This window comes from Mustela nivalis (genome assembly GCF_964662115.1).
Source record: "Mustela nivalis genome assembly, chromosome: 12".
Taxonomy (NCBI): Eukaryota; Metazoa; Chordata; class Mammalia; order Carnivora; family Mustelidae; genus Mustela; species Mustela nivalis.
The window spans coordinates 81,502,318-81,515,616 of record NC_139031.1 but is presented as its reverse complement, the minus strand read 5'-3'; the positions used below and the strand labels follow the sequence as shown (position 1 = coordinate 81,515,616).

The window sequence follows — 13,299 nt, the reverse complement described above, 5'->3', positions numbered from 1 at the left end:
CACATAAGTTGAACTGTATATGATTTCATATACAGTTGAACTGTATATGATTTCATATACAGTTGAACTGTATATGAAAGAAATAATAAACTTCTGGTAGGTAGAAACTTACAATGCCCCTTTTAAAGAGTTACAAGTGAAATAGTGGTCATGTGTATACACGTTGCTGAGAAATGTACTCATGCTTCTGTTTGGTGCTGTAAGACGCAGGATAGCAAAGCAGCTAAGAACATGGTTTCTGGATCGATAGTTCCTATATATAAAGGCCTGTAACTAACTGGGCAAATTACTGACCTGTAGTGCACCTCAGTGTCTTGATCTATGAAATAGTACCTAACCTATACAATCTGTTAAGACAATTAAGTGAACTAGTACATATAATGAAAGTTATATGTTAGGGAGTTATATGTTAGTTATATGTTATATGTTATATAGTTATATGTTAGGGAAAGTTAAAGTTAGGGAGTTCCTAGCACATGGTAAACATCTAAAGAAGTAAATTTTTACATTATTTATTATCATTATTATCAGTATTTTTATGTAATGGAATAAAAATCACCTCAGTAAGCTTTTTTCACTCTCTGAAAACACCTCATCAATTGTACTATGTATGCTCTGAACTGACATCTGATATTAATTGTAACTAAAATTTAAGGCTCCTGGTTGATACGGGGCCGTAACTAAAATTTAAGCAACAATTTTCTCAATATTGTTGGAAGCGTCTTATATCTAGTGACTGTATGGGAAGAAAAACAAAGGCAGGATAAAGACCCTGTGCTAGGGGGTTAAAATTGTGACAAGGTTCAGAAGGTGAAGAGCTGAGTGAATGTATAGGAGGAAGGCAAAGTGAATCCTCACGTTTCTGTTGTATAAACATAAAGAAAAACAAAGATTTCTAATAAGGAACGACAGACCCATTTCTGGCTTGAGGCTGTTTGCTCCATCTTCCAACACTGGGCAAAGATCTGCCTAATTTACCTCTGTCTCATCCGCCACAAGGGAAAGAACAAGATAAGGGCCATTGGTCCAGCCAGGCTTACGGAGCCACTGTAAGCATCTGCAAGCGTTTGTGGCATCTATTAAGTATTCAGACATCCCAGATTTGACCTGGGTAGTTGTTCTCTACCGAACTCAGGCTGCGAGGTGCAGAAACAGAGATATCATTAGGGCTGGTTAAGAAGAGTGCAAACTGATGCATTTTCCTTGGGGGCCCTTAAGACTTCCTAGCCAAACACACACACACACACGCACAAACACACACACAATTCCTTATATAACTAATAGGTATGAATTGAAAGGAATGGTGATTCATTATGATCCCCAATTAAGTAATTTCCTAGTTTATAAATCTGTGGGTCAAGAATGCTTCATTTGATTTGGCCTATACAGAGTAGAAATGAAATAGAAACCAATGATTCAGGTCCAACGAAGGACATATATTTTATATTTTTATCCATAAGGGATTAACCAGTAAGAAACTCTGTAACTGCTCTTTGATCCCCTACTTCTGCTTCTCTTATGATTATTGCTTCTACCTGGCTGAATCATTTGGCTTCTCACATCAAAGATAACTAAGAAAACTATGTACTACTGTCAACTTAATTTATATCTAGTCCATAATGAAAAGTAAATATTTTGAGAAAGGTATTTCAGAATCAAAAAAGAAAATGAATCTAATTGCTTGAAAATTAGCTGTAAACCTGTAAATTATTTTCCTCTCATATACTTAGCTCTTCACCTTCTCATATACTTAGCTCTTCACCTTCTGAACCTCATCACATTTTTTTCCAACACAGGGTTGTAGTAAACAAGTTACATTATGTACCAATAGTGATTTTTAGCATTTGTATCCAGAAATCATTTGTACCAGTAATTGGTAGGATCAGAGCACATTTTTCACCGTTACATTAATGGAGGAGGTTGTCCTCCTCTGAGTAATCAAGATGAAACCCCTTCTTAGGGTTTTACACCTTGATTGGACAGATTAGATTCTGGTCTCCTTATGTTCAAGGAAGGGAATTTCTGCAGGTACTATGAAAAAGGAAGATAAAAAACACGAAACTTTGATAAAAATAATTGAGCATGAAAATTCAATTACATCACTATAGAAACAGTACAGTGATTATTAAAAACATAGATATCAGAGTCATTATAGGAAATATATTTGAATAATATGTATGCAAAGTGCACAGGTTTACATTTTTAAGAGCTTTAACATGGTTCTTAGATTTTCAATGCCTACTGATATGCTGTTATTAAAAAATAAATAACTAAAACAAAACTATGGAAACTTACTTTAAGCTTAGAGGCTACAAGAACACCATATATTTGCTTCAACATTTAATTATGAATATAATGAAAAATATCTCTTATAATAAAAAAATTGGCACTCTGTTAGTAATAAGCACAAGAAAACAGTAAACCCACTCTTTATCTGCCTGATATTCTTTATATACATGATATGATAGATCATAAATCAAAGAGATAAAATGTCTTCTCCTTGTTTTCAGAGTAGGTGAATAGATGCCTTCATCAAGTCAGTGTATAAGGATTCTTTCTCCAATGGTAAGGATGAAGAGAAAAATATACAGACGTGGTATAAGCCTGGTCATTTTGAGGACAATGTTCACTGAAGTTGTTAACTAAATCACATGACAGCCTCTTTTTACAGAACCATGAGTACAGTACGGTTTCTGAAGATAGATTTCCCCAATCTTCATTAGCAAAGACCCTAGAACTTTACACAATCATATTCATGACTTGTAACATTTTCTACGATGTAGTAACCATTCATTATATAGCTATCAATACTGTGCAAGTGAAACCCAAAACTGAGGAACTTGAATTACTTGCATTATGTGTCAAAATTAGAACAAAAGGATACAAGAATTGCACCTTTCCTTTTGATATCATAATCTTCTCTCTCTGAAAGTGACTGTAATCATACACACACACATACACACACACACGTGTATTAGTGACTAACCTGGTGTTACTACTACTCCATTTCCATTGACCACAGGCCTCTCTTCCTCTTCTTCCTCAGGAGGCTCTATACTTGCTTTCTCCATGTTGCTCACTGATTTATTCCTCTTCCGTTTTCCTTCAGCACTTGGAGTGGCTCCCGGAAGAATCTGGTCTGTCACATTTAATAATAAGGGTGCTGGTTCTGCTGGAGGCTTTGGCGTGCCGTAGTAATTGTCTGCAAATGATACCAAAACATTATGGAATTAAATATTTCTCTTACTGTGTGTGTAATTTGTAAAGAATGGAAATTATATTGACAAGTGTGTATCCTTTTCTTACATATATTTTACACATAAAATGGCTTTATATCCTTTCACATTTTTATATATATCTTTATTTGTTGCTTTTACTATATTGGGTTTTAATGCTTATATAAAGATAGAAATTTCCTCTTCATTCTCACCTTTTGCCAAACCAAAATATAGTCTTATGTATTAGTCTCATATGGTACAAAAGAACTTCAAAATTAGTTTAAAAATTTGATAAGCTTTGATTATAGCCTTTTAAAAAATAATTCTGTCTGAATGAGGGTGCAGGTAAACCTCTTTTTTTTCTTTTTCTAAGATTTATTTATTTGAGAGAGAGAGAGATAAATTGAGACCGTGTGAGCACGGGGAGAGGGAAAGAGGGGGAGAGATAGGAAGAGATGCCCCACTAAGTGTGGAGCTGGATAGACAAGGCTCAAACTCAGGAACCCAGGATCATGACCTGAATGGAAACCAAGAGTCAGATGCCTAACTGACTGAGCTACCCAGGCCCCCATGTCGCCTTTTTTTTTTTTTTTTTTTTTTAAAGCATATCACACAACATTCTGGAAGGGCAAAGCATATTGTGCTTTTCTCCAGCTTTCAAAGGGCTCTGGCTGTCTTCCTTCATGGTCACCGCATCGTGCCCAGAGAGGTATTGCCAGGCCAGTATAGTGGTTCCCATGGCTGCTGACAGTGGGCTTGCTGCCCTGATCATTCTTCAGATTATCACCACTCTTTTCCCCACAGCTATGGAATATTTGATTCTCCCATCAATCGGTGAGACTTCTTAAAGAAGGAGACAGATTCTTATTTCTCCCTGTAATAACCATCTAACACGCAGCAGACATGGAATCGATGCTTACTAAGTGAACATCTTGATATATTTAAGGTGAATTGTTTAACATTTTGATTGGTAAAGAACATAGTGGTACTTTCTAAAACCAGTGTTATACTTTTAGCACCAACTTCAAGCCCACATTGGTGTTTTCATTTAATTGAATAATTTATGCACTCATTTGCTACTCATTCATTACAATCTTTATTTAGTACTGGGTCTGTACCCAGGCACTCCAATAAGTTTGAGGAAAAAATGATGACTGTAAAACAATCCTTGTCTTCCAGATGCTCAACAGGGTAGAAGGCAGGTGCACCTGACATCAAGCAGATAAGATTATAACCATAAATGGGACTAAGTACTGCTATCAAAGAGGCACAGAGGAGAAAGCATGTCTCCTCACTATCTGCAGTGGCCACTGAAGACAACAGGGAAAACAGTGTGCTGTGTAAGAAACAACCCTGAGCTGGAAGTCCTGGGCTCTAGACTTGGCTTTTCTATATGACTACAATTCAAGGAAGTTACTTAACTTCACTGAGCCTCAATTTCTTCATCTGTATATCAGGAATAGCAATTCTTGTTATACCTATAGGTTGCCAATAACCAAAACCTACTGTAGCAATGTTAAACATGATAAACATGCGCTGAGAAGAAATGAGATGGTCAGTTGAGGGTAGAGGCTGACAGATTTGGGGGAAAATGGGCAGAAACAAAGGAGCCTGGTCAAAACATGCAAGTTGTCACTTGGGTCCCAGACTCTGAGAGCCCAGGTGATTCCACGGCTGTGGTCGCAACCCCTCCCTGTCACTCCTTTGCCTGGAATGAGGCTCCATCTCTCCTCAGGAGCTCTGATGTGCTCATTTCCGGGAAAACTCTCAGGTAGGGTTGTCTCATTGGCTGAGCCTCAGTCAAGAAAGAGCCTGTGAGTGGCCAAATTAGGGCAGGAGAGTGGCTGGCTGCTCTCCTTCGATTTCGGGAGAGGGAGGCAGGGCTCTACCCAGGAGGGAAGGGTCCTGGAGTGCTGGGCCAGCAGAAATGACCAATGCCTACGACGCTTGGCCTCTTTGTTGGGTTATTGCGAAGATGAAGAGTGTCTGAGGAAGTGCTTCATAAACTGTAAATTTGCCATGGTTTTCATGGCAGTGTAAACCTCACGCTGGCACTCGGTGACTACTCTAAAGGCTAGCTCAAATACTAATGCTGTTGCTCATTTTCATGGGTATTCACAGTTGTAAAGGAAATACAAGGAGAAAAAAAATACCATCATGTAAAGTGGTTCTTATACATGTAAAACTTTTATACAGAAGTCTGCAAAGTGGATGACATATATTTTGCTAAAGGTTACTTTCTAATTTAATTTAGAGCATTTCAAATGAATCAGACTTTTAAATGTACTGGCTGAATTCTGAGCAAACACAAACTGCTAGTTCCTTCTTAGAAGATGGGATTGGGAGGGAGACAAACCATAAGTGACTCTTCATTTCACAAAACAAACTGAGGGTTGCTGGGGGGAGGGGGTTTGGGAGAAGGGGGTGGGATTATGGACATTGGGGAGGGTATGTGCTTTGGTGAGGGCTGTGAAGTGTGTAAACCTGGTGATTCACAGACCTGTACCCCTGGGGATAAAAATATATGTTTATAAAAAATAAAAAATTAAAAAAAAAAAAGAAGTCTGTAATATCTCAGCATCCCAAAGGGCTTGCACCATTCTCAGTACCCAGCTATGCTGTCTAGGGAATCTCAATACTTAACTGCTTATTCAATAAACATAAAGTAAAACTAGTAAATAACCAGTGTATTCCAATACAAAATATACTTGTAAGTAGTAGTCTGAGAATATTAATACCTTCAGGTGTATACAGTAGTGAGATAAATGGATCACATGTCAGTGTTCCCCCCCCCAACTTGTCTTTTATAGTTTAAATCTCCCTGAAGTAGAAACATAACCTTTTATTAATTAGAAATGAATTCATATCTCGGGCTAAAAATAAATATGAAGTAACAGATCCTGATGAATTTATACTGCTAAATAATTACACCTATTGGCATGTAATACGATTATAAATTATATAGTAATATTCTATTTCTATAATTTGATTTATGAAAATAAGACTTCAGATTAAATTTTAGATGTAAAACTGTATGAATCATTAGCTGAAATGTTAAGATTATCTTCATAGCAATAATAAGAGCAATTTAGAAGAAGCACAGAAATAACCCATACCATTACTACACCTGAGAAATACAATATGCCAAACCCAATGCATCGAACTAGGCAACCAGAAATACCTAAACTAAGTTGAAGAATTAGCCAGGTAGTCAGGGCACTAAGCCATTGAAAAGATTCCCTGATGCAAGTATATATAAATCCATATACTAAGGGTAAAGTATGGCTTTTAGGTAACACATCAGCATGTTTTCAGAAGAAAATAAACACCAAACTGTTTTTAAATATAGTTTAGAATAAAAAAATAGTTTAGGGAAAAAATAAAGAATGAAATGCCTCTACGCATGGTGCCAAGCATTTAGAATATCTAAAATCCCAGAATATCATGACAATATGGTATAATATTTAACTGCACAGATCATGCTGAAACAGACTGTCTTTGAATCCTGTGTCCACTAAACTGGCTGCCTCTTTCCATCCTTACATTTCTCTAGTTAAACTGGGAACATGGGGACGTAAGATGACTATAGTCAAAACAGCAACTACCATGACTAGTACCATGACTACCATCGCTACCATTACAATTTACTGAGATGGACAGTGTAACAGACATTTTATTGATGCACCCTTAGATTAAATGGGAGCTAGAATAACTTTCTTTTTTTTAAGATTTTATTTATTTATTTGACAAACAGAAATCACAGGTAGCAGAGAGGCAGGCAGAGAGAGAGGGGGAAGCAGGCTCCCCGCTGAGCAGAGAGCCCGACGCGGGGCTCAATCCCAGGACCCAGAGATCATGACCCGAGACGAAGGCAGAGGCTTTAACCCACTGAGCCACCCAGGCGCCCCGGGAGCTAGAATAACTCTTACCCCTCAGTGCTGTCATAGGGATTGATGATAATGAAGGGGCATATAATGTGCCTAGTTCAGAACAGGTCTGAGTATATGATGGCTATCTTGGACACTTATTCATCAGAAAACTGTATGAAATCACTGTCTCTGTAGTTAAAAAAATATGGAATCTCTAAAAATTAAACAGTTGACCAATCCTATACATGAAATGAGTGAAAACCTGTATCTCTTTGAATTAAGAACTTCATCTCTTCAAAATACTATGTTGCCTCTCAAGAGAAAAAAAAAAAAAAAGTGTGATGAAATCTGCAATCTGCCCTGAACTGAGAGAAGAGAACTCCATTCAAAACCACAACCTTGGGCCACCTGGGTGGCTCAGTGGGTTAAAGCCTCTGCCTTCGGCTCGGGTCATGATCCCAGGATCCTGGGATCGAGCCCCGCATCGGACTCTCTGCTGGTCGGTGAGCCTGCTTCCCCTCCTCTCTCTCTGCCTGCTTCTCTGCTTGCTTGTATTCTATCTCTCTGTCAAATAAATAAATAAAATCTTAAAAAAAAAAAAAAACCCACAACCTTAATGGGAGAGGGTGGGGGGAATGGGGAGGCACCTCAGGGGCTCAGTTGCTAGAGCATCAGGACTCTTGATCTTGGGCTTGTAAATTCCACCCCACACTGGGTGTAGAGATTACTTAAAAATCTTAATAAAGGGGCACCTGGATGACTCAGTGGGTTGAGCCTTTTGCTCAACCTGAGCCTTTAGCTCAGGTCATAGACTCGGGGTCCTGGGATTGAGCCCTGCATTGGGCTCTCTGCTCTGTGGGGAGCCTGCTTCCCCCTCTCTCTGTGCCTGCCTCTCTGCCTACTTGTGATCTATCTCTCTCTGTCAAATAAATAAATGAAATCTTTTTTAAAAATCTTAATAAAAAAGTCACAACCATTAGGCACAAATTATTACTTTCAAAAAGGAAGGGTAATAATCGCTACCAAATAATAAAGTTGGGACATTTTGGATGACTTTATTCCCCCTCACCCCTTTCAAAACTGTACATGTGCGCATGCCTGCACGCATATGAGTGTTTTGGGGGGTGAGGGAGGATATAGGCTTTTCTAGTCTACTCTTCTCTGAATATATATGTATTTATAAAAGATGATGTACTCATTAGCAGTTTCATGTGAGTTTAATATAAAATTTTACTTTGTTGAATATCATGACAAAATCAAATGATATATAAAATTGCTCATTTATTTCTATTATAATTAGGATAACCTATACATTACAGTTGTTATTTTTAATCAACGCCTGGGGGAAAAGACAATTATTCGAGGAATTGATTTATCCCTCAGCTTTTTAAGTACTTAAAAGCATGAATTTTTTCCTCATAAAGTTATAGTTATAAAAGAGTGAAACAGGGTAGATCTACCTATATCTGACATCATAAACATGGAAAAGCTTTCTAGAAATCTGAATAAAAAGAATACTCTAAAAAAAGGCCAGTAATTGGTTTTAAAATAAAAAAAACTAATAACTGCCCATTTATAATGGCCACTGTACTAATTTCTTATAAAGGAAGAGGGACTAAAAGAGACTAGACTGTTATGAACTAAACTTGCCGAGAAAGTCTTTGGAAAACCTAATCCATTACCCACTCTTATGCAGACCCATTCCTAAGTCATTCAGGAGAGACTAGAATAGTTTTCTTTTCTTTTTTTAAGGTTTTATTTATTTATTTGACAGACAGAGATCACAAGTAGGCAGAGAGGCAGGCAGAGAGAGAGGGGGAAGCAGACTCCCTGCTGAGCAGAGAGCCCGATGCGAGTCTCGATCCCAGGACCCTGGAATCATGACCTGAGCTGAAAGCAGAGGCTTTAACCCAATGAGCCACCCAGGCTCCCCCTAAAATAGTTTTCTAAATAACTTTTCATGGCATACACTTGAAGACTACCAAGGAATTATTTCCCTCCTTAGTAGACCAAATAACCTTTTCAAATAGTCTTAGTCTAAGTTTTTAAAATTATGTTTTTATCTTTTTTCTGACCCATTCTAGGTGTTTGTTGGTTTCACATTCATTTTAATGGAAAAATGAGGGGAAAGAACAGGAGACTATTTCAATGAATTATAAACTGCTTTCTTTTCTGTACCCTTGGTCTTTATTGAAGGAGAAGAGACACCAAAATAACATTTTCTGAGACATACCATATTCTTTATAACTTTAGGTTCTGATATTAAGATAAAAAGTACGAATGACACTAAAAACTAATTTTAGGTATAGGGGAATGTAATACTGCGAACTGGAATGTCTTGAAATGCTTTTACTTATTTCCAATGTGTTTTCCCTTTAAGCAAGATCAATTTTCATGATGCGAGCATGTGGTTTGTTATTTAGTGCTTTTGGTTTTTTAAGTAGCATACTCAGATCCTTTGGGGGTGTAATAATAACATGTAGATTTTACATCAAATGGTCATAGTTCATTCCATATGGCACCCAAGTGGAGCTGGGGTTTAGAAAGATTATATTCTTGTCTTCAACATACCTCACAGATTAAAGTCTTGACCCTCATTTCTCCCCAATATTCTCAGTGATTTTATTCCCATTTTGGTAACCAGAAAGAATCAATTTCACATAATGCTTTAGTAGAAGAGAGATGATTGCTTATAGGCACTCTGGAGCATGCATACAACACAGCACATCACTGGGATCCCTAGAGAGCCTGAGAATCTATCCTTGTGTTGGAAACAGTTTATGGCAAAACTTAAGAGGTTGAGAATCTCAGGATTTGTGTTATATAGTTTTATAAATGAAGCAAACAGTTTGATACTTGGGCCTCCTTAATGGCACTGGCAAAATTTGACTTTGACATCAAATGGAAATAAGAGATTCAGAGTTCCAGATCTATTCATAATTATTTATGTTAGATAACTTGATGGATCATAAACAATCATTTTTATCCACATCAGAGATTTAGATTTTTATTAATAGAAAGAGATAAATCATGAACAGATTCAAATTTTAAGACGTTTAACATATTATCCGAGGGATATTAATGAGTTAAAATTAGTGTCAAAAACCATGAAAACGCTTGTCAGCCATGGCAAAAATCACAGTCAAATGGGCCCAGAGTTAATGTTTTAGGAATTTTGTAAGTACAAAACAAAGTTGGTAAATGCAATCTAGACAATAGTCTACGTTTTAAAAATTATACTTCTACCAGAAAACAAGACTTAGAGTCTCACTTAAGAATGCGTGTTTCTACTGGTTTTTGAAGTTACTTTTGTAAGCAGCTCTGATACTTAAGTTTGGTTCCCCCGCAAAAGGTCTCATTCCCTCTTCGTGTCATATGTAGTTATTAGCCTCAGGCCAAGATGCAAAAACTCTGCGACCTCAAAAGATAATGTCTTTTTCTCTAGTGGAGAAAACATTAATCTCCTATGTGCCAGGGATAGGAACAACATCTAAAATGATATTTTGTCACTTATACCTGCACCAAATAGTAAATTGCTTTATTCTGCAGAAATTCAATGTTAACTGTGACTTCCAGAATGTGCACAGTGGTGCAAACAATGGGAAAGTGTCGATTTTTTATATGCGAAATTGGATTATTCTGCAACAAACTCTACCTAAGAATTTCAGGTTTATTGTAAATTAAATGTTTATTGTTTTTACAATATGATCCCCAATGACACACAATCTTTTTGTAACTGCCTTCAACTGTCTATCAGTGCTCTCCAGAAATCATACAGATGACTTAATTTAACATCCTCTGAAACTTGTCTGCAACATTTTGTAGGTTCCTTCTGGTCATTCTGACTGAATTTTCATTCATTCGTGTTAGCAATGTGGGCAGGCATAAGACACATCGTTACTAAATCTAACTGCTCACAGACTGGGGAGGGTCTTACCCTTCTCTTTAGTGACTCTTCCTTTCAGGCATTATTTGGAAGAGTTCAGAACATTTCCCTTCTGTGCCAAATAACATATGAACAGAAGTTAGGCAAGAAATCCGCAAGAGAACAGAAGGAAGTTACATACAATTTCTCAATGTCAAATGTACATTTACTTGCAAAGGAAAGCATTTGAACATTTATAATTATAGCAACATCAAAAAGTGTACAAGCCCACTTCACGAGCATATAGTATTTAAATAATATTAAATCCCTTAGAGCAGCAATGCCCAGTAAAAATGTAATCTGAGCCACAAATATAAGTTACACACGAAATTTACATTCTTCTAGTTAGCTACACTAAAAAAAAAAAAAAAAAGGAAAAGAAGGAAGATGGAAATTATTTTAACATGTATTTTGCTATGTACAATATAGCAAAAATATTATCATTTCAATATATGAGCAACATAAAAGTTATAAATGCAATATTTTTACTTTCTTTCTTACTAAGTCTTAAAAACCCAATGTATAGTTTACTCTTAGTGCACATCTTACTTTGGACACACCCCATTTCAAGGGCTCAAGAGCAGTATCTGAATAGTGGCTACTATACTGGACATCATAGCCTCAGATAATCCCTTTTATCGAGTAACATTTTAGATTACCATATTATCACCTGACTGGCTCGTTTTTCTCATAAACAATAAAGTGAAAACTTCTGCTTTAAATGACTAGAAAAACTGAATAAACACCAGAAAATACTAACAATTTCAAGTGACATTGTGTCAATGATATTTTTCTTGTATAATTGCTTTGCTGCACTAAGTACATATAAAATATTATTTTTTTAAAGATTTTATTTATTTATTTGAGAGAGGAAGAGAGAGAACAAGCAGTGGGGAGGGGCAGAGGGAGAGACAGAGAAGCAATCTCCCTGCTGAGGGGAGAGCTGGATGCAGGGCTCAACCCCAGGACCCTGAGATCAAGACCTGAGTGGAAGGCAGACACTTAACCAACTGGTAAAATATTATTAATGACCAAACAAATGTATATCTCCTAACAATGCTCTTCCATCCTGTTTCTTAACCATCCATCTTATCACTTTATCTTGTATTAACTTGAAAAATCCACATTTGACTATCAAGTTACAGATTAAAAGAGGTGAAAAAACTCAAATATTTCATGTAAATAATGTAAATCTGAATTTGCATGAGGACCCTGTTCTTATGTACAAATAGAAGGCTAAAGAACCCTCTTTACAATCAGTCACAACCCACAGAGAGAGGAATTGCTGACTCATGGTAGTGATGTAAAAACAGATCAATTATTCATATTGTTGTCCCTCTCTTGCTCTCTCTCAGCAACATACTCTCATTCTGAGTATCTGTAGTGTTTGGTACCAAGTGCCTCACTTTGCTTGATACCTCATGCTCACAACAATTCAAATTTTCTTTTTCCTCTATACAGTATATGTGTCCCATTTCCGATTTCCTTTGGGTCTTGTTAAATGACTGGGTTTTAACACTTTGATGAACTAATTTAAAAGAAGATACTGATGACTAAAAGTGCCTTAATATATCCCATATAATGCTTGCATTTTAACAGTATTTAGAGCTAAACACTAAAAAGTTAATCCTGAAATTTGGGCTACTGACCAATTCAGTGGTAGAACATAATTTTCAGAAGTACCTTAGATGCTATCCAAGAAGTGTTTTCCTGGTAGTCAAGGCACTCAGTGGGTAAATGTGATGACCTTTGGGGAACTTATGCAAAATGTCAAAGCAAAGATTTTTGGAAAACAGCACTGAAAAAAATAATTTATGATTTCAGTTAGTAACAAACTTACATGTCTGAAAACCAGGAGTGGAAACCATTTTCAACTGTGTTATTAATTGCAATTAATTGTTTAAGTTTTTAAAGTGTCTAGTGAGCTGACTGCTTAAGAGGCAGTCCCTTCACAGCTCAGTAAATAAAAAAGCAGAAAGGAAAATTTGATGAATTTTTAAATGGGCATTTGTACAAAGCTCAGTGGATGCCTGGAGATAATCATCTTGATTAAATTTACTTTTTCAAAAATTGATAGAAGAAACTGAACCTTTCAAGGACAATATTATTTTTCTCACACAACATTTATGGCTTGTCATATAACTTCCTTCTCTCAATGGTGCTATCAACTGTGACAGTTTAAGATCACTAAGAAATTAAAGAGACCTCTAAGACTTTCTTTTTTCACTGTCTTGCAAGTACAATACCCAATGAAATTATGATTAATTTTAATTTGATTGTTGGTTAA

At 36.6% G+C, this 13,299-nt stretch overlaps 1 protein-coding gene across 9 annotated transcripts in view; it reads right to left on the bottom strand.

Moving 5' to 3' along the window:
* MAGI2 (membrane associated guanylate kinase, WW and PDZ domain containing 2) overlaps positions 1 to 13,299 on the bottom strand; it is a 1,346,145-nt gene that overhangs the window by 489,741 nt on the left and 843,105 nt on the right. For all 9 annotated transcript variants that reach the window (XM_082691818.1, XM_082691817.1, XM_082691819.1 and 6 more), the window contains one exon: positions 2,987 to 3,202. In XM_082691818.1, the coding sequence (XP_082547944.1) occupies positions 2,987 to 3,202 (216 nt within the window). The remainder of the gene's footprint in view (positions 1 to 2,986; positions 3,203 to 13,299) is intronic.